Source organism: Erpetoichthys calabaricus, chromosome 12, assembly GCF_900747795.2.
Source record: "Erpetoichthys calabaricus chromosome 12, fErpCal1.3, whole genome shotgun sequence".
NCBI lineage: Eukaryota > Metazoa > Chordata > Cladistia > Polypteriformes > Polypteridae > Erpetoichthys > Erpetoichthys calabaricus.
The window spans coordinates 144,469,952-144,491,696 of NC_041405.2; the positions used below are offsets into that span (position 1 = coordinate 144,469,952).

General features: G+C 39.4%; 1 protein-coding gene across 1 annotated transcript in view; it reads left to right on the plus strand.

Moving 5' to 3' along the window:
- Positions 1-907: 907 nt before the first annotated feature.
- The window catches only part of map2k2a (mitogen-activated protein kinase kinase 2a), a 43,928-nt gene continuing 23,090 nt past the window's right edge, over positions 908-21,745 (plus strand). The window contains exons 1-5 of the mRNA XM_028816449.2: positions 908-1,482; positions 6,766-6,976; positions 7,078-7,224; positions 7,592-7,669; positions 10,318-10,369. Coding sequence (XP_028672282.1) covers positions 1,385-1,482; positions 6,766-6,976; positions 7,078-7,224; positions 7,592-7,669; positions 10,318-10,369 — 586 coding nt within the window. The 5' untranslated portion in view covers positions 908-1,384. The remainder of the gene's footprint in view (positions 1,483-6,765; positions 6,977-7,077; positions 7,225-7,591; positions 7,670-10,317; positions 10,370-21,745) is intronic.

Genomic DNA, 21,745 nt, shown 5'->3' on the forward strand with positions numbered 1-21,745 from the left:
GTCTGTCTATCTACCTATCTATGTCTGTAGTACTAGGGTGTTGTACCGTGTTAGCCATTATGAATGGAAGTCAAGCAAAATGACACCTTTTATTGGCTAACTAAAAAAATTACAATATGCAAGCTTTTCGAGGCAACTCAGGCCCTACCTATCTATGTGAAATGAAAAAGATTTAGTAAGATCATAATAAAATTGATGAAAAAATATTTGAACGATCACCTGCATCTATAAATATACAGACTACATTTAACGGTGCACACTCCTGCATCAATAGATGTTCTTAACCCGAGGGTCGTAACCGTCGCAATCCCGGGGGGGGGGGGGGGGTTCAGGAACTTGTATTTTTAAAATGGGTGGCGTCACGCTACAAATCCCTTATGCAATAATCGGGCGTCTTCTTTTTTTGAAAGGTCACTGAAAATCAGCGCCGGTTGTCGGAGCAAAAAAACGACACGTCTACATTAAAAGTACAAATCACGGAGATCTCTTTGAGGAAGTGCTGTCGATTTTTTTGCTCTTTTAATACCGACGTGTCTTTGTGTCAATCAGTCGTATTATTTTATATAGCGTCATTCAAAGATCGCCTAATCTAGTCTCCGGAAGGAAGCGTATAATCTCATTTGCCCCACAGTAGTGTTTTTTCGCAATTCGTTAGTACAGTTTACCCGGAAGAGGTACATTTATGTCCCTTCCGTAAGATTTACAGTGGGTAAACTTGATGTTGTCGTTTAACTCATTTCAGCGATGCCACATATTGTTGGGTGACAAGCAGACAGTAAGTGGACTTACACACTTAACCTTCATCAAGGCGCTTTAAACGCCACTGTCCAGCAACTGCAACATGCACTTCAAAGCAGGTATTCTCGCGAGACGTAATAGTTCGATGACGGTTTAACACTGAGTTCTCGCGAGAGTTTGCTTTAGCGAGGTGGTGGGGGGTGCGTCTGCCTGTTTCTCCTGTTGCTGCAGCCTCCGCCGCCGCTTACCGGAAGGAGAGCTAGCGGAGCGCCGCCCGGACCGAGCCTAGCCCGCCTGCAGAACGGCACCCACCGCGTAGGCCGAGCTGGGGCACTTATTTCTGTCGACTGCGGTGAGGAGGCAGGTTGGTTGTGTTCTTAACGGAAAACCTGCGAAAAGGTGACTAGCGGGCCATGCTGTGACACACCAACCTCAGCTGCCCGGCATGGACGACTAGTTAGCCCTCTGCAAGTGAGACCCCAGAGAGGGGGAAAAAAATCACCGCCTAGTGAATCGCATAGGAGTGGAGTAAAAAGAGGTAGAAGGAGACTGCTGCTAAAAATACAGATACAGTTCAACGTCATCTCTCCTAAACACAGATAGCGACAGAGCGAGAGAAAGAAGACGCCCGACAGATCAAGCCGATATGCCGATGAAAAAGAAGATCGTGCCGCCGGCACTCACTATCGGCCACGCTAGCGGGGAGGGCCACGGCCCTCCGGCCGTCACGGACACCGCTTCTGAGTGAGTATCTTTTCGTACGGTGCCCGTGGTCGGTTGGGTGGAGGCGACAGGAGGAGGTGGAGGAATTGAAGCCGTGTTTCCTTTTTACCTGTCCATATTCACACATCAGATGGTCCAGAGTGGTAGGCAGTGAAAGAGTCGCCAATAATGGACATGGAAAGACTTGTTGCCTTATGAATTGCAGCGTTCTTATGTAACACAACGTCGCTGGGTAGATTAATGTAACGCCTCTGCATTTACTTTCATACTGTATGCCTATACATATTTTTAGTGTGGCTAAGGTACTTCAGAGATCTGGAATGGCTAACTATATTCATAGCATACCGCATCTGGTATTCCCCCACCCCCAAGCTCTTGCACCTCAAAGAGCCTGTAAACTCATCTATCCGGCCAAGGTGGTGGCCCTTCTGTCATCATAGAGGAGATAGAAACACAGAAGCAAGTTCTTCTGGCAATGCCTAATGTTGGCTGGCAAATTCAACCATACATAGTGATGAGACATACTAAAAGAAGGTTTAGCTTCATCAAGTCGATTTTATTTGTCACTTTAATTAAAAGTGACTTAGCCTTATTCTAGGGATATTGTTTGGGGATGAAGTATTACAGGACAGGGTACAAAATTGATTGTCACAAGTGAAGAGCTCAGAACAAAATACAAGATAGTTACAATTAATTGCTTGGTTGCAAAACCAATTAGCAAACGTCATTGAGACAGAAATTCACTAAGGGATCATCAAGTGCTTCTTAAACACACTGAGGGAGTCAGAATTTCAAGTGGAGGTGTGTAGCTCGTTTCATCAGCCAGGAACTAAACAGGAAGACAGTGTGGATTGAGATTTGGTAAAACGCTGAGGTGGTATCTCCAGATGCCATTCAACAGCAGACCTGAGTGGTTGAGAAGAAGTGTAGGACCCCCACAAGTGTCTTTGTAGGTGGTGATCTCTTGACTGCTCTGTAGGCATTAAGGATTTGAACATTATATGTGCTGCTACAGGGAAATAGTGAAGACTAACCTGTAGATAGATAGTAGTAGGGTGTTGTACTGTGTTAGCCATTATGAATGTAGAGAAAAGCCAAGCAAAATGACACCTTTTATTGGCTAACTAAAAAGATTACAATATGCATACGCTTTTTAGTTAGCCAATAAAAGGTGTCATTTTGCTTGGCTTTTCTCTGTAGATAGATAGATAGATACTTTATTAATCCCAAGGGGAATGGCTATCACTAAGTGACTATCACTGAGGAACTGAAGCTGGCACAGCACATATCAGATAGATAGATAGATAGATATGAAAGGCACTCAGATAGATAGATAGATAACTTTATTAATCCCAAGGGAAAATTCACATACTCCAGCAGCAGCATACTGATACAAAAACAATATTAAAGAGTAATAAAAATGCAGGTAAAAACAGACAATAACTTTGAATAATGTTAACGTTTACCCACATCCCCCCCCATCCCCCTCCCCCCCACTCCGGTGGAATTGAAGAGTCACATAGTTTGGGGGAGGAACGATCTCCTCATTCTGTCAGTGGAACAGGACGGTGACAGCAGTCTGTCGCTGAAGCTGCTCCTCTGTCTGGAGATGACACTGTTTAGTGGATGCAGTGGATTCTCCATAATTGATAGGAGCCTGCTGAGCGGCCACCTTGGCTGATTGAACACCAGATGTGCCGCTGCTTTTTAAGACATCAGGCAGTGGCTTGGTGGAACATGCCGGTACACCAGCAAGCAGCAACTTGCAGTAGTTCCAAACAAGACTAGACCAGAGCCTGGACTAGGATTTGTGTTGCTTGTTCTGTCAGATTTGCTCTGACCTTGCAGATATTGTATGGAGTCAATCTGCAAGCCTGAGAAACCATAGTAACATTGTTTTTTGAAGGACCGCTGGTCGTTGATGACCACCCTAAAGTTGCGTACTGATTTAGTTGGTGTTAGGACAGAGATAGGGTGCTGAATAGACAGATGAGCTGTGATACTAAGGAGGTCTGTTTTTGCCAGGTTGAGCTGGAGATAGTTTTTTTCCCACATTCAGTTTGCAATTTAAGTGAGGCTTGCGTAGACTCCAGCTCTCACTGCATGGACCTGTGGAGGTATGAAAGGTACAGCTGCTTATTATCAGCATAGCACTGATAAGAAAAAAATCATAGGACTTGCTGGTGCCTAGTGGAGAGTTGTATAGGAGAGGAGAGGGCCCATCGGTCACTGGGAAATCCCTGTGCTTACATAGCGTACCCTTGACATCTCTCCTTGCCAGGTCACACAGTAGGATCTACTCTAGAGATGGGACACTAAACTTCCTTAGGGCAATCCTAGTGATGCCAAGATCAGAGAGAGTGGCAAGAAGTATACATAGTACAATATGTAGGTAAATACTTAGTTGTTGAACTCCTAAGACTGTGCATTTCAGTAATTTAAAAAGACAAAGAATGGTTAACTCAAATATGCACTATAAGAATATAAAAGTATATAATAAATAAATAATTAACAATATGGCATCATGCAGCTCTAGGCACTGCCCTCGTTTAGTATGTGGATGTGCTGTGGATAGAAGTTTCTTCTTAGTCTCTCTGAACTGGTCTGTTCACAGAGAACAGGCCATTCTTGGGAAGGTTAGCATCTGTGGTATTTTTCTTTGCCCTAGTCCAACATCACTTAGTATAGACGTTCTTGAAGATGGAGAGTTCACACCTAGTTATGCTATCAGCTGACTGTACCACTCTCCACAGAGCCTTGCAGTGCGGCTGCATGTTGTATCCAAAGCAGGCATTAATACTTCTATTGGTGAATTTGTTAAAATTCATTAGTATCTGGGAGGGCAGCCTAATATCCCTAAGGAGTCTGAGGTGATAATAATGTCGTTGTCCCGCCTTCAGCAAGGTGCCAAAGTGTTTGGACCAGGTCAGGTCCTCTGTGATGTGGACACCGAGGTATCCTCTATACTTTAGGAGTTTTAGTGCCTCTGCTATTTTCTCCCAAAGTTCACAAGATCTTTTGTCTTGGTGATATTAATGGACAAATTGATGTGGGGGGGGCTAAGGGGGCGTTTGGAATGTAGTGTGCTGTGAATGTGTGCCAAACAGTGGACTAGTGCCATATCTGGAATTGGCTACTGTCTTGTGCCGTGTGACCCTGAACTGGAAGAGCAGGTCAGAAAAGGGCTGGAGGTACGAATAGTTTCCAATTGCATGTTTAACTGATTCAGACATGTTATTTAAACAATTCAAAATGACTTGTAATGACCACCCAGGACTATTCCTGTTGAACAGCTTTGCTATTAAGAAATGTGTTTTCAGGTCTCTGCTTATGTTAGAAATAATTATTTTGCATTTAACGTAATGCTTTGACATACTTGAATAATCCAAAAGAAATGCTAGTGTCTCCCAGCATCCAAACTGCTCAGCTAAACTGCTAGGTTATACTGTAAGTAATGTTGTAATGCACTCTTATTTTCCATGAATTTCATGGTCTTCTGTTTTTAAATATCCATGATTTTATGCAAATCGTAACAAAATAACAAATTCTTTATAATTTTGCGTATTACAGACAAGATATTTCATTAAATTAAGCTGTTATTTGAGTGCTTACATATTTTCAGTCCAGTTTGTGAGGAAAAGCAGCACATCTCCCTTTACATTCAAATCCGTGATGACTGCTGTCCATTGAATGGTGATTTTGCTGTTGAAATTCAGAATTGCTGTGTACTGCTTGACCACAGCAAAGTTCTTAGAAAGGTAGCAGGATCATGGTACTGTGAAGGGGCATAGAATGTTTTCAATTTGAGGAAATTTTGCAGGTGGAATAGCAATATATTTTTTTTCTTGTATGTTGAATTTATTTTATAGAATATAATTAATTTCAAACGTCAAAGAAATGCATGATACAGGATTTGATAACTTAAAAATGATTCAGTGTAGGTGTGTATGAGAGTGTGCCCAACAGTGGACTGGTACTTGATCCAGGTTTACCGTATATCTTGCTTTGTGCTTAATGCTGCCGGAAACAGGCACTGGCTTCTTCTGATTGAATACATTGGACCTAAACTGAGTCTCTCCTTATGGTTATAGTCCATCACTTTAACCAACAGGCAGCTTAATGCGCTTACATTGTTTTGTAGTTTGCTGTACTTGTTGATATTTTCATCTTAAACCTGTCAACAGCTTTTCACTATGTGGTAGACAAAGAAATACACTTTAACTTTTGTCAATTCATTAATTCAGCATTCATTGGAGAAAATCATAAAGGCTGAAACTTGAAAGCATGTTTTATCTGTTATTTTACGTGGGAAAGAACTGAGAATTAAGCTATCTCATATGTACACTTTAAGCCATGAATGTTCAATCCTGGTTTTGGAGGGGACCACCTTTGCAGGCTTCTGTTCCTGGCATGTTTTTAATTTAGTAACAATTCTTGCTATTAGTTTTTTTTTTTTAATTCTGTGGCTATTTTCATGACTATCTCACTCTGATTATTGTAGTCTTAGTAGTTGTGAAAAATGACAGGGTTTTTTGTGCAGTTTCTAAATGTTCAATTCATTTGCTTGTTAAGAATTTTATGTTTCTTCTTTCTATAACCAACTTTCAGTTGAAACTAAGGAAGAAAATAATAAGTAATCATTGATTATCAAACTTACTACCATTTTCATCCATATTTGGGTTTATAATTAAACAGTTCTTTTAATAATAAATTTATACCCAACAGATTGAAAAAAATACTTCTGAGTTTAGGGATTCAGTCCTCTCCGGTCCATAAAAGAGTTTTCTTACATTTGTACAAATTAATAATACAGTACTACAATAATTAAATAATATTTTGTAATAACTGTACAAACTAGTTTCTCAGTAGGAAAGTTATGGGTTTGAAAGCCTGCAGGCTTTGCGGCCAGGATTGGGCACCCATACAAGTCAGTGAACCATCTAGACTTTTCGATCAGATTTATCTAGACTTCCTAGCACAGCTTTTGCTGAAAATAAAGATGACTTCATTCCTACTTGCTTACTTATTGCAATTACCTTTATTGGTTTTAGTGGCATAAAGGGAGGTGCAGGTCTTCTCATCATCATATATGTTAGACTTGACCTGTTAATGTTATGGATGTGTTTATATATAAAAAAAAAAAAAATGCAACAGCCTTGCCAACCACAATACTTGTTTTTTTGAAATAGCACCACAACATCTGCCTTTGCCATAATGGGAGGCCATTAATGTCTTAAGTTTAAGGCTAGCTGTTGTAGCACAAGGATATAATGGCATGATAGTGTTAAATGTCCCTTTCCATAGAGCTAATTTGGAGGCTCTACAGAAAAAGCTAGAAGAGCTTGACCTGGATGAACAACAGAAGAAGCGGCTGGAGGCCTTCTTAACGCAAAAAGCTAAGGTTGGAGAGCTAAAAGATGATGACTTTCACCGAATCTGTGAGCTTGGTGCTGGAAATGGTGGCGTGGTCACCAAGGTACGCCATAAGCCATCAGGGCTCATCATGGCGAGAAAGGTCAGTATGGAGATACATACCAAGTCAGCAAATCTCATTCTTTTTTGAACAGGATGATTAATATATAAATGTGTGTGTGTGTTTTCTTTTATAATAAACAGCTTATCCACCTTGAAATCAAACCTGCAATCCGGAACCAAATCATCCGAGAGCTGCAAGTCCTTCATGAATGCAATTCACCATATATTGTGGGCTTCTATGGTGCTTTCTACAGTGATGGAGAAATCAGCATTTGCATGGAACACATGGTAAGGTGACAAAGATTTCTGGATAAATAGTCATTTTCCATTGATAACAAACTTATTTTATCTTGTAACATGCCAACACTTTCAGTGTTACTCGATTTCAGAATTTGTAACATAACCCAAATAGAACAAAACGCAATTTAATGTTTTATTGTACAGCAAAAAAAGGCAATTGTTGGACAAAATCTGAAGAGAACTGCACTGCATTTATTAAAGAGAGCAGTATTTCTGCCAAAATCCTGCTTTGCCACTTGACATAGAAACTGGCATTCTGATGTTAATTCTCTTTTTTTACTCCTATTGTGCATGCTTAATTTCCTCTTGGGATGAGATGATTGTTTTATTTAATACCCTTTTTCATTCTTCACAGGATGGAGGCTCTTTGGATCAGGTGCTCAAGGAAGCACGGAGAATTCCTGAAGAAATTCTGGGGAAAGTCAGTATAGCTGTGAGTATCTTCAACCTGTAGGATTTTAAAATAAGAGGTACATGTCCTCAAGCGCATCCTGGTTACAAAGGTTTTTGTCCCACATTGATTCTAATTTTGCTCTACATGGGCATATTACTAAAACTGCATTTTATTTAGTTGGTGGGTTTTATCTAGAGGTTTATACATCAAAACTACATAGTGTAAGGATTCTTTAAAAGGTTTTTTTATTTTATTTTAATTATTTAAATAACAGACATTGCAGATGCGGGTGCAGCTTAGTTGTTTTGCTTCTCTGTACATTTTATACCAATCTACTAAATCCTTAATTTTTTTTAAAGCTATAAGCATTATCTTTGTACTGAGTTCATAAACTATTATAAATTTCGCCTTCTTTTAACATCTTTCCGGTAACGTAAAACCAGTGGCATTTTTCTGTCCTTGTTTACTGAAATCTGGCAGTCACAGCCCTTGTACATTGACAACAAGGTCCACAGCTGCAGGGTCCATAACACCCCCCTCCCCCTTCTATTTTGTAGGTTTTTGCAGAATGTTAGATATCTACAGTATGTTTGAAATAATTAAAGAGCATAATTTTAATTGCTAATAATTAAATGGTGTAGTCTGTAAGTCAAAATAAGTGCTATCTAATTAAAGAATTGCTTGGAGAATAAGGACCAGTTTTGTTCACCTCTTTTAAAATCATCTTCCATGCTCATCTACTCTCTTTTTTTTTTTTTTTTTTAAACCCTTAATGAGGTAGTCATGATTTAAATAGTATTTGGTTTGTGGTGTTGACTGTGCAGCCTATTTTTAAATGTGGGGCAGAATCCTCAAGTGATACAAGCCGTACACCTCATACTCAGTAGTAAACTATCATTATAAGGCCAGAATATCCAAAGGAGGTGCCTAGTCAGGGTTTACCTACATAAGGGCCTTCATATTTGTTATAGAGGTGAAACACAGGAAGCCAGCAACCACTTTATACCCATTACTAACATGATCAATTCAAATAGGGCTGGGTGGTATGACCAAAATTCTATATCCCTGTATTTTTCAAAATTATCCCGGTTTCACAGTATTCAACAGTATTTTTTTCCACCATATGTGAGTGAATGTTAATCACATTTTCCACTGCAATTACTGCAGTAGACTGGCTAAGAATAACCAATTCCACTGTCATGAGAATTGTACATTGTACAAAAAAAATTTAATGTGCACACAAGTATTAATACAGGTTTGCATGGCCCCATAAAGTGATAGTTTTCAAGGGGGTGGCATTAATGAAGATAGGAATCACATTGTATTACAGTTGCAGTCAAAATATAGAACCATTTTATTGAACAAATTTTGCAAACAACTTAAACTATAATTTTGACAACATATTTTCAACCATCCAAAGAAGCATTTAGACTTAGTAAAATATCCAGAGGTGCTTGTCAGAAGTTGTATTGCACTGAACATGTCTTAGAAAAGGAATAAATAGCAAATATTTTGTAAACCAACTACACTTTCTGTTAATGTCAACAATCTCTGTCCACTGACACGTTAGCTATATGGATTGTAATGCCGTTGGTTATCTCGATCCACCGCTTGCTTTTTTGTTGTAGGCAGTCCTCTAGCAAATGCGTCTACAAGTATCGTCTGACTTGAGTGTCCTCTAGCTTTTTCAGTTTTACCTGAGGAACGTGGAGGGTGCCAATCTTAGTTCCATACATTCATGGTACTCCAAAGCATGTTTGCGGCTAAGGTGGTGCAGCAAATTGCTCGTGTTACCGCCTCCGGCGACAACTTTAGCTCGACAGCATTTGCATTAAATACTTCTTTGGTCCACATCCGACCTTTTAAAACCAAAATCTCCAGACAACAGACGTGGCTACCTTTTTTTGGAAAAAGTTCTTCAGTGTCATCATGTTTAACTTCATCATCTGCTACAGCTTCAGTTTATGAATGTTCTCTGTCAATTTTTACTGCTCAATACCTCCACTAACGCATGTACTCCGTTGCATGCATGTTTAGTGGTGTAGCAGTGAAAAAAGTCCCCCCTTAAACAGTTTCCTGCTGCACCACGTTCCAAACGTTGTTTAGGCTATTTAAACCGGTATTGCGGTATAAGAAAAATCCATATCATAACAAAAATAAAAGACGGTTTTCGGTATGAACCGGTATACCTCAAAGCACTAAATTCAAATATTGAAAGTATCATATTACTAATTACTAAACCATTCAAAATGCTTATTTTTAGTATTTTTGTGAGTTTTCCTGCTCACTCCTATGACATTCTACACTCAAACTTCATTCACACCCTCTTCTAAACACTGGTTTAATTTAGAACACTTAACCTGCATTTAGCTACACATAAACATTCCGTTTGAGGCTTAATACAATATTTATCACTTTTGAATTTCATGTGAGATTTCTTTTAGATGTTGTTCATTGTCGACCTTAATTAATATTATGACTGTATCTGCTGTATGCACATGCACTGAATTGGATTTGTTTTGCATTGTAGTCTTGTTCATTATTTTGCAAAATGTGGTGAAAGTATACACTAAAGTCTAGTTTAAAGAGAGATTTGACATATATAATATTTTCTATGCTTCTGTCTAAGTACCTGTACACATGGTATATATGTGTGAGTGTAGCAATAACTGCTATTATGTTCACAGGTCTTGCGTGGGCTAGCATACCTGCGAGAGAAGCACCAGATCATGCACAGAGGTTAGTAATGTGTTCGTTTTTGTTTACCCAAGCTTCACATTTTTCTGCAAGTGTGCAAAACAATGGAATCCACTTTAGTATAAGTAGCCAACTTTCAGTCTTTTCATTTCTTGCCACTGATTAAGGGTGTGTTACCCAAATTTCAAAAACCTGTAAAAAATAATGTGCGCATGTCAGACCTAATTAACAATGTTATGATAGCCTGGGAGTTCACCTTGTCATTGGGTTACGTCCTTGCTAAAGAGGTACAAATACAGCATCAGGATTTTTTTATGGTAATATTTGAAGTGTGAGATCCATTTTAGTGTTTTAAAGCTTGTGCTTGTAAAGAATTTGACTTCTTTATAGTGTAAGCATAGGCAAGGAGATTTCATTTAATAGTAAAAAGTCAACAGAATAAGTCTATAATCACTGTGGAAGATGTATACAGTGTAAAATATTGAGTTTGCCTGGTAAATTCAGGTCTTCCTGGTGTAAGTACTAGTGTTTTGTGTGTGTGTGTGTGGTGTTTGAGGTCATCGGTAATTTTTTCTTTCTCTTTTTTTTGTTATACTTGTACATTGTGCTTGGTATTACAGGAGACCAAGACATTTTCATAATTACATGTAGTATTTAATACAATTTACTACTTTGCATTCAGGATTACTGATGGAAAAATTGCTTATATTACTTGCTGAGTGTTTCCCGGGATGATAACAGTATTATTATTTAACAATACTTCAACAGAAAAACCTGTTTCTAGGGCATTGTAAGCATATGAGCAGAGATGAGTAGTAACGAGTTACATTTACTTGAGTAACTTTTTAAAAAAATTGTACTTGTAAGAGTAGTCTTACTGCACCATACTTTTACTTGAGTACATTTGTGAAGAAGAAACGCTACTCTTACTCTGCTACATTGTGCAACATTTGAATCGTCACATTTTCCCATTATATACGCTATATTTTTGCCAGAGAGAAGTCGGCAGTGGATCTACTACATGACTGGTTCACCAATCAGACGTAGCAACAATAATCACATGACGACGTTTCACATGCATTCACATGACCACACACAAACTTCCTGCGTCTGAAGCCTGCGAGAGACTTTTAGTAATGTAGGGCTCCTGTTCACTGCTAAACGGTCACAGCTTCACTGCAAGAACCTTGAGAGCCAACTCCTGCTGAAACTTAACCATCACCTCACTGAGTGAAGAACAAGCAGGTTTTAACCAAACATGCACAGACACAGACAGTCATGGTAAAGTGAGACTTCTTGTACATGCACAAGCTGCCTTGTTCTAATGTTATTTTCTATCAGCTGTGCTATTTGGAGGGCAAGTGTGTGATGATGCCGGTCCCCTACAGACTCTTTTCTTTTCTCCTTTTCTTTGATTCCCACTTCTTTTTTTTTTTGTGCAGACCTGTATATATACACTCCTGTCTCCTTGGGCCTTAATCACACGCCGCAGAAAGCCAATGAACCAATGGAGAACGATCGCACCCGCATGTGCAGGTGACTCACTCCAACTACCTCAATAACTCCCCGTGGTTGTGCAATACTGCCGACAGAGGGAGAGTGACATGGCTTTGTGGATTTGAAACTGGCCTCTTTTTTTTTTTTTTTTTTTTTTTTTTTTGAAGCTGCAGACCTGCTACACCACAAAGTGCATATACAGTATTATACTGTCAGTGTACAGTATATGTTGTCACTGTAAGTAGTTCGCACTGTTCAAACATACATGTTATCTACTGTAGGTGTCAGCTTCAAAAGCTTTGTTGTGAAAAGAGATTTGGAACTTTGTGTTGTTTGTGCATCTTTATTTTGTAAAGATGTTATTTATTTGTACTCATTTTTTATTTTATTATTTGGAAATAGCAAAATTTGCACATTGTTTTATATTTTTGTCTGTCTTATTACAACATTTCTAAAAATAAATCACTTATTATGTTCAAACAGTTACTAAGTACTTGAGTAATCTTTTCACCAAATACTTTTTTACTCTTGAGTAATTGTTTTGGATGACTACTTTTTACTTCTACTTGAGTAATATTATTTTGAAATAACGCTACTTTTACTTGAGTACAATTTTTGGCTACTCTACCCACCTCTGCATATGAGTAGATACTTGGACTATGCAACATGAGTAATTTGAGGGTTTTTTATTGGATGTTTTGATATTGTTTGCTGCTGTTCAATTGGGGTCCCCATTCAAGCGCATTCTATCAGGAAGTTTGTCTTCATTTTACATGATGCCATGAGATTTTCTTTTCTTGGCCATCAATATAAATAATGCTGGGTGATTTAAAAGATACAGTCTCATATTTTTGTGTGGCTTATGCCTTTAACCTCTTTGGTATTAAGTTCATCCTTAGAAAAACAAGCCAAAAGCATTAACATTTTTTTCATCAACAAAAATTTTTATTTCTGATAGAAAATGTCAACATAATCACAGTAGAAACGGTATGTGTAGTTACCAGTGCTGTACTGTTGCAGATTTAGTGTACATGGTTTGTGTGATATGTGTTGAAACTGTTACCACTGCACATAGGCACTGTTTGAGCATATGTTGTTGAAAGGTTTTTGTAATTTTTTTTTCTTTCTTTGTTGTTTGCACTTGACAAGGTAGAATGATCAACACCACTCATTGTGCTAGTGTAGCTTACCACAGTGCAAGGCATAGTAACTTCCATATTTCCCCTGTCACTAACATTAACAGTTGCTCCATTGTGAGCAGTACATAGGAGGCAAACATCTTTCTTGTCCTTCCTTTTGATCATAATCATTTTGCATTTTTGCCACAAAGCTACTGAACCACGTTGCAGCTTGATGCGTTCACGTGACCATAATCAGCAGGCTTATCATTGTGGTTTGTTTGTACAGTGCCATATGTGTCAGTTTTCCTTTGAAGTAAAGTCTCAGGCAGTTCAGGTGAGGTAAAGAAACTATCAATTGTCATACAGTAACCTTGGTCAAGCAAAATTCCTTCAGTAACTGCACAGATTATGTAGCAATGCCGTATTGACTCTACTTAGCATCACACGTGGTCTGTCTAGCATTGTAAAATATCAAGGACCAGCTGCACCCAAAGCTTGTTTCACGTAGCATGTAGAACTTTTTACCAAATCGTGCCCATTTGGATGCTATATTCTGTATCCCACAACAGCCTTTCCCTGTAACCAATCAGACTTTATGGAATACCTGTGTCACAGTTTGGAATATCTCAATATTTTGGATGATCTTCTGATACAGATCCCACTGTTTGTACAGTTTTGGTGCTGGGTGATTAGGTTTATCATAGTTACCGTTATTTGTGATATGCATGTATGTTCTAATAAAAATGACACTCATAAATTCACTGAAAATGGGTGTCTGCAACAACCACTTTAACAGGCAGCCTGTCTCTAGACTGGTATACCCACTGTGTCTTGCAGTATCGTGAGACTGAAAAACACCCTTGTGTAGTCTATAGCGACAGGCTGCCAGCAACTGCAGCACGCAGATGGTTTACTGTGACTTTTGCGACCTTGCTCAGCATACCGGCATGTTTCAACAAATATTTTTTTCATCAGACTGTCCTAAATCGTAAATAGTCCAGATAATTGTTATCATCAGACATCTTTAGACCGGGGTTACTCGTAAATGGACAACAAGGTGGTGAAGGATTGTCAGCAGTTGTATGAAGATGACACCAAACACGAGCATCACTGAAACTTGGCAGGCTGGAATCTACCAAACAGTTGTTTGTTTCACTGTCCATGACAGCATCTGATGACAAATTGATTTAATTATCACTTGATTTTACCTCCTCAGCATTGCTTTTTTTTTTTTTTCAAAAAAACATGTGAAAAGCATTGCATTTTTTTGGCTTGAAAAATATTTTTTATTAAATCTCATCTTTCTACTGTAAAACATGCAAAACACAAAGTACAAAGTCAGAAGTGTAAAAAGTTTAATAATGATAGAAATAAATCATTAATAATAATAATAATATTTACAGCACATGTGCAAGTGATGAAAGTATCTCTTTTGGATTCACCAGAATCACTTTCAGTTTCACTGCCTGAAGACAGATTCATCTCATCATTAATGCTGATGAGAGATGTTTCTTATGAGATACCATTATGAGGCTAGGAGAAGATGCATCTACACTGTTGTCTGGGTAACGCTTGGGCAAGACACGCCTGTACTGTTGCCTGAGTAATACTTGGTACTAGCTCTTTTGGCACTTTTATAGCCCAAGTAATCCTTGGGTCTTACACGAGATGCATCAATATCGTTGCCCAAGTGGCACTCAGGACTAACTCTTTCAGCACTGTTTTCACAGCCTGAGTGACGTTCAGGTCTGATGCTAAGGAGTTTAGCAAATGGTTCAGTTTCAAATTGTTCTAAAATTGGCATAATAGCTTTTCATTTGCAATTGTGTTTTTGGTTGAAGGCTCCATCTAACTCATTAATATTGACCACAGAGTTATCATAAAATGGTAGAATGCATTTTATTTTATTTATTTATTTTCTTGGAAGCATGATATTACAACATCCATTGAAAGGCAGCAGAATACCGTTCTTATTTTTGTCCTCAACACTGTAAAGCAGATGATTGCACGTCTCCCCGAGTCTGACTCGGGCGTTATCGTTTTACTTGAGGTTATTGCCAAGGAAGTTAAGCAAACAACACAGGTAAATATAATATTTAATGTCAAACTGATGTGCATTATCCCACTTATGTTCTTCCATAAAGCTTTTCAGATATTGTGATGCTTTTCCCATTGTCATTGTCATTTGTAATATTAGTCTTTGTTTCATGACTTGTTTAATTTATAATTACATAAAAGTACATAATTACATTTTCATAAGATGTTTTTTTTTTTTTTTTTAGAAACACGTGGCTATGGCTGTCTTGATCAGAACTTGATAAAAAAAAACTCATGCATCTGATCATTTGAGCACAAAGTTTAGGATCATCATAGCTATACTACAGCAGTCAATGTCAGTGGTAACTACTAGCTGACAGGTGTCATTCACTCACACAGAGATCGCTCTACACAAATATATGTTGAGACATGATGCAAGATGCAGTATTAATAATGCACACCATGTTAGCTTGTAAAGTGTACAGTATGTAGTATCTCATTGATACTGAGGTACTAACCCTATATACTTGCCAACCCAGTAAGACTCTTGTGTAAAGGAATATAAATGTCTTTTTTCTTTATTTTGACTCACAAGCACCATTTGAGTTTGCCTCAATAGCACATTCTAGAGACCATAAATGTGGTGCCAGACATGCGTACTTACCTACCCAGTAAAACTGTTGCATACAGGAAAAGATGCCTCTTCACTTATAGTTTCAAATTAACCTTAAATTTCTTTATCCTTGTCTCTGCTGCTTTTCAGTTTGTTTAACCATTTCAAGTTCAAGTACAAATACACTGGCATATAAATTGTACTATGCATTTCTTCCTGGTATGACTCCCACAAACTAGTGACACTGTACCAACAGCAGTGAATTTAAAATAGTTTATTAAAAGCAATATCATGCAGAGGTCAGTATGACAGCCTGTTTAGTAAAATTACGGCCTGTGGATAAAAACTGTCCCTGGTGCAAGTGCTAATGGTCATGAATTTCTTTCAAATATTTTTAAAAGCAGAGATATGCATTTAACAGTTGATATTTGGCATGTCTGCTGTTGTCCCTCTTAAAAGTACAGGAGACTTAGACATGAGACACTGTTTGTTCAGTCATAGAATTTAGTTATATACACATAATAACATTTGAATGTGACACATTTTTTAAAATGTCCTGTAATAGGCTGACACCCTGTTCTCTGTTGATCCAGTGCATTATACTTGCAATTTTGGCATTTCTTCTCAGAATATTCACTGCAAAAATTGTCTATGAGTGTGCTGTACATTATGTAAAAAAAATAATAAGCAGAGAATAAAATATCATATTAAATAGTTCTGGACTTAAGATCTTTTAGGAAAGAAAGGAAAAGCAATTTAAAGTAGACATTTGCAGTCATCTTAATTTGGTTCATCTCGCCTTAATCTTTTCATCTTCTAAAGTATTTCTAAAACTGTTGAGACTTGTTTCTGAAAGTGATTTCACAGTCTTAAAAACTGCAATTTCGTGTAAGAGCTTTCGCCTTAAATCATAGTAACATGCACAAATGCTCAAACTGCCTGCTGCCAAGTACATTTCTCCACCAGCTGGCATTACTGGCTACAGGTCACTTTTAATTTGGATTTTAGGATCTTTTCATATTTTGGAATTGAAGACTAGTTTATAAACTGTACTCTGTCACTAGGAGATTTTATTACTGATGTGTGCCCTCTCTCCATTTAATTTTCTAGTTTTTTTTCTTTGTATTCTTGAATTAAAGAAATGTAACAAAAGATAGACAGTTAATACTTAATTGCAATTGTGAAATGAAGGCATTTTGTCCAGGTTGTGCAAGTCTTGCATATGTGGATATTTATTTTGTAGGGCACTGTAATTACATTACACATATCTGCACCAAGGTTGTACAGGAAATGAATGTTAACAGAGTCAATTCATATTTCTAGTCTGAAAGTTTTCATCTTCTAATTTTGTTTCTTACAGAATTTCTTAAACCTCAAACCTTCTTGGATCATAGATAATGTCCACATATAGTACATGCTTGGTTTCAGATTTATATTAAACTAGCCAACCCGCAGCGTAGCATACGCCGCATAATTATGTATTGATGGGTGAACACTTCCTGAATGACACAGTTGTCCAAATGGGGGTGGGTTTGAGGATACGACTGTGAGTGAATGAAAAGATGGACCTCTGGAGAGAGCAACATACAATTGTCCGTGACTGAAAGCGGGATCGTCTGTGACGATGGAGGCCACGCTGGTGAAAGTTACTTCGTCGGTAGGGATAAGTGTCAGTACTTGTTCATTAAGGTGTAGCCGTTGTTGACGCTTAATATAGCTTGTGTACTGAGTTGTTCCGGAGTCACAGTTGAGAAACACTTTTTTAATGTCTTTTAAGCACAGGGAAAAAAATGAACATGTGAAACATCCGTAATGTAATAAGCCACCAAGAAACGTAACATTGCAACAATGCACGCTATGACCCAATCACTTTAAACAGAAGTGAAAACAAAATCGAGCCCGGTGCATTCTTTAACTGCCTTCTCTGCCTTGTGGCGCAGTGGTAGTGCTGCTGCTTTGCAGTAAGGAGACTGTGGAAGATTTTGGGTTCGCTTCCCGGTTCCTCCCTGTGTGGATAGCGCTTTGAATACTGAGAACACCGCTATATCAATGTAATGAAGTATTATTATTCTTATGCGTCCAGCCCTCTCTCTCTCGCGCGCCTATATGTGTGTGTGTCGCTCTCTCTCTCTGGCTCGCTCGCTGCATGTGTTCCTGCAGGCATACGCCGCATAATTATTTATTGATGGCTGAACATTTCCGGAAAGACACAGTTGTCTAAAAGGGGTGGGTTTGAGGATACAACAGTAAGTGAATGAAAAGATGGAACTCTGGAGAGAGCAACATACAACTGTCTGTGACTGAAAACTGGTTTTGGCAGATACATGCATATCTTTTTGAAAGTTTGGCCCTGTGCCTTATTAATTGTCATCGCAAAGGCCAATCTAACAGGAAATTGTCTTCGTGTAAAAGTAAAAGGCAAATTATCCGCGACAAACAAACTGTTTTACACGCTGCATACTAACCCGCGGCGTAGCATACGCCACATAATCACGCCGCTTTTTTTAATGGTTTTTTTAAGCAGAGGGAAAAAAGTGAACATTTGCAAAATCCGTAATTTAATAAACGACCAAGTAAAGTAACATTGCAACAATGCACGCTACGAACCAACATACAATCATCATTCAGTACGCACTGCCTGCATGTGCCCGCCCCCAACTCCTCACCTGAGTCGCTGTCGTCTCTGCACCTCTGAGCCACATTGTCTTTTCATTGTTCTTTGCGGTTCCGGCTGCTTTTCTATATATAATCCACCAATTCACCCGACCATGGTAGTATCGAGGGGGGGTGCATACAAAGGGCAGGGACGTAATCAGTGCGAGCATATGACCCGCATTTACTGGGTATTCCTCATTCGTGGGGAACAATTGCAAGCCCCGGTTCCCATCACGAATGGGGTTCAACGGCTTACCCACTCCTGTCGGCGCCAGGTAGACACAAGTCGATCCATTCAGTGTAGCGCGTGTGCAGTACCGGACATCCAAGGGCATCACAGACCTGTTAATGCTCAGTCTCACGTGGCTGAAAGCCACTTGTCCCTCTAAGAAGTTGGACGCCGACCGCTTGGCGATTGCGTAACTATTTAGCAGTAGGGAGTCTCATTCGTTTTCAGAATTAACCAAACTAATTGCTCCACCAACTAAGTACGGCCATGCAACACCACGCACAGAATCGAGAAAGAGCTATCAATCTGTCAATCCTCTCCGTGTCCGGGCTGGGTGAGGTTTCCCGTGTTGAGTCAAATTAAGCAAAATTTGTGTGTGGTGAGTTGTTGCGTCCGGGCACATGAGCAGGCACTATGAATGCCTTGAGAGCGTGGGTGGACGCGTGCCGGGGAATAGTGAGTATCTATATATCTTCTTAGATATAGACAGCGTCTGATAGTTGTGATGGTTTTACACTCCAGTACATTGCGGTGAACGCTGGTAACAGTCAGGTGAGCGGGCAGGCATTCTCATCCCATGCTCTTAAAGTTGGTGGGCGTGTCTCTCCATCGGTTCGAGTTGTTCGGCGGTGCTCTGTCGTTTGTATCCCATGGTCGGACGACTTGGTGGATTTTATATGGAAAATGCAGCTGAAACCGAAAAGAATAATGAAAAGTCAACGTGGCTCAGTGGTGCATGTGTACTGTAGCAGAGACGAAAGCGAGTTGGTGAGTTGTTGCGTCCGGGCACACGAGTAGGCATTATGAATGCCTTGAGAGCGTGGGTAGACGCGTGCTCGAGTTGGTGGGTGTGAGTTGGTGGGCTGGGCTTTGTGAGTTGACTGACATGGCTATTTTTTGCGTATCCCATGGTTGTCTTCCGGCAGTGTGAATGCCTCGAAAGACAGGGTGTCCTTGTTTGGTGAGTTGTTGCAGTTTGTGAGTTAAAAGCTGCAATGGTTTTACACGCTGGTAACAGTCAAGCGGGCGGGCAGGCGTTCTCGTCCCATGGTCTTAGATTTGGTGGCCGTGGCTCCGTGTTGTCGGCGGGCGTGGTTCTGTGAGTTGTCGGCGTATCCCATCGTCTTAGCGTTGGTGGGTGGGTCTCTGTGAGTTGGCGGGTGTGGCTATATTGTGCGTATCCCATGTTTTACACGCTGCATACAGCGATTCACATCCGCAACAAACATGCCTCTTCTTAGATGGTCCTGCCGCGTCCACCGTCACCGTCTCGAAGCATACACACCGCCTGGTCATGTGCCCACTCGCAAGAGCAAATCACAGAGACCCGCCCACCAACTCTAAGACCATGGCGTGTAAAACATGGGTGTCTTGCTCGCTGGCAGGTTAGTGAATTATATATAGATATCTCTCTCATTACTTTTATGACATTTTGTGTTCATTGCAGAGGTTCTGTCAGTCAGAATGTCCTACTGAAAAAGAGCCCCGCACTGGTTATATTGATACTAGAAAAAATGCTCATTCCAATGCTATATTATAGGCAAGAACAGTCAGTCACTATTTTGGCACACTATTTCTGCAGTACTGCTGGTGAATACTGGAGGTTGCATATGTGCCATCTTCAACAGAACAAGACTCTCATAAGTTAACTGTACCAAATGCAAAATGTTGGTCAGGTACACGCCACATACAGGGTTTGAGATGGCTCTATGGGTTTTTTTTTTTTTTTTGCTTCATCCAGTTTCCTACTCTTGTAAAAGAATGTACTTAACACTAGAATCCCTGAAGCCTATGAAAAAACTCATAATCCCAGCCCACCTTAAATTCCTTCACACCTCTTCATCAACGTCTTGTCGATCAGCACAAGTAGCCTGCTATCCCATACCCAACAACCCCCAAACGGATGCAGCTCAAGTCGCAGAGAAGATTCTCGAAGTTAAAATCTGTTTTTCTGGGTGTGAGGAGCCTGGAGTTGTACAGGGTAAATAATATATTTCGTCATTTGGAATACATACGTTTCATGTGTGTTCCGTCTCTACAACGTTCTGTGTAAATGTAGGATGAAATGCGAGGCAGGAATTGTTGAACACATAACTAAATAAGAAAGGTTTTTCATATTTTAGCAATAATTGACAAAGTGTAGACATGAAGTGTATAATGTGTGAAGACTGCAGTCCAAATATCAAATAAACACTTTCACAAAAGGTACAAATATAACAAAACAAATGCGCTTTTTATTCAAGAATATAACTGTAGAAAAAGAAATTGGGTTAGGGTACGACACTGACACGACCGTTTGGGTGATGCAGCAGTCAAAACTGTTGATTCCTAATCAAGAGGTTCCTGGTTCGATTCCTAGCTAATCCATTTTGAGTAGTGAGCTGCTCTTATTGTTTCTATTATAGAATAAAAACATACAGTACATTTGATTTGAGTCTGTAACAGCCGGTGTAAATTTATGGTACTTGTAAAAGTTGCCGTGATTTTTTATTTTTTTATTTTTTTTTTTAAATTCAGTTTTATTCTCTCATTCACGTTTACGTACCCTCGATCTGACACTGCTAGTTTACAAATAAAGAAGTGCTATATCAGAGGTGAACTTGGATGAGGGTTCTATATCGGAGAAAGAGTATAGAAGCCCTCCCCACGCGAAATGTCCACTCATACATAAGAATAACACAGCTGCATCAGGCGTAAAGGCGAAAGATGGCACCGTTTGGATGCAGCAACAGGTTGGGCGATGTCCTGCTAGTTGATCTGCCATATGCATGTCCTTCAAAGAAAAAGCAGGGCTTACAGAGCTCACCAAGGTATCGTGCAAAGCCCTGTTTGTGATTATGTTTTGTGATGGTGTTTATATGAAAAACATTTAGGTTACTTATATAAAAGCCAGATCGAATGTTAGTTACCCATTTAATGTATTTACTTATCTTCCTACAGCGTAAAGTCACAAGTAGACTGCAGAGCTTCCTGTGTTTGATCAACACGGGCATGCTGACAAAATACATGTGCAATGCCACTCCTTATTTAGGAAAAGATCCCAGTCGTCCCATAGGAGAAAGACTTTCCGAGACTGTAGTCATAAAGCTTATGGAGCCATTTCTGGACAACAATTGCGTAAAGTATGACAGGAGCTTCCACCTTCAGCTATAGTCACTTCAATACAAGTTTTTTTAAATGTTGAAAGAATGCAACCTTTGCTACTCACAGGGAGTTAGTCAAATCCCCAAAGCAGTTACTGCAGCTTGTACACAACTTGTTAATTT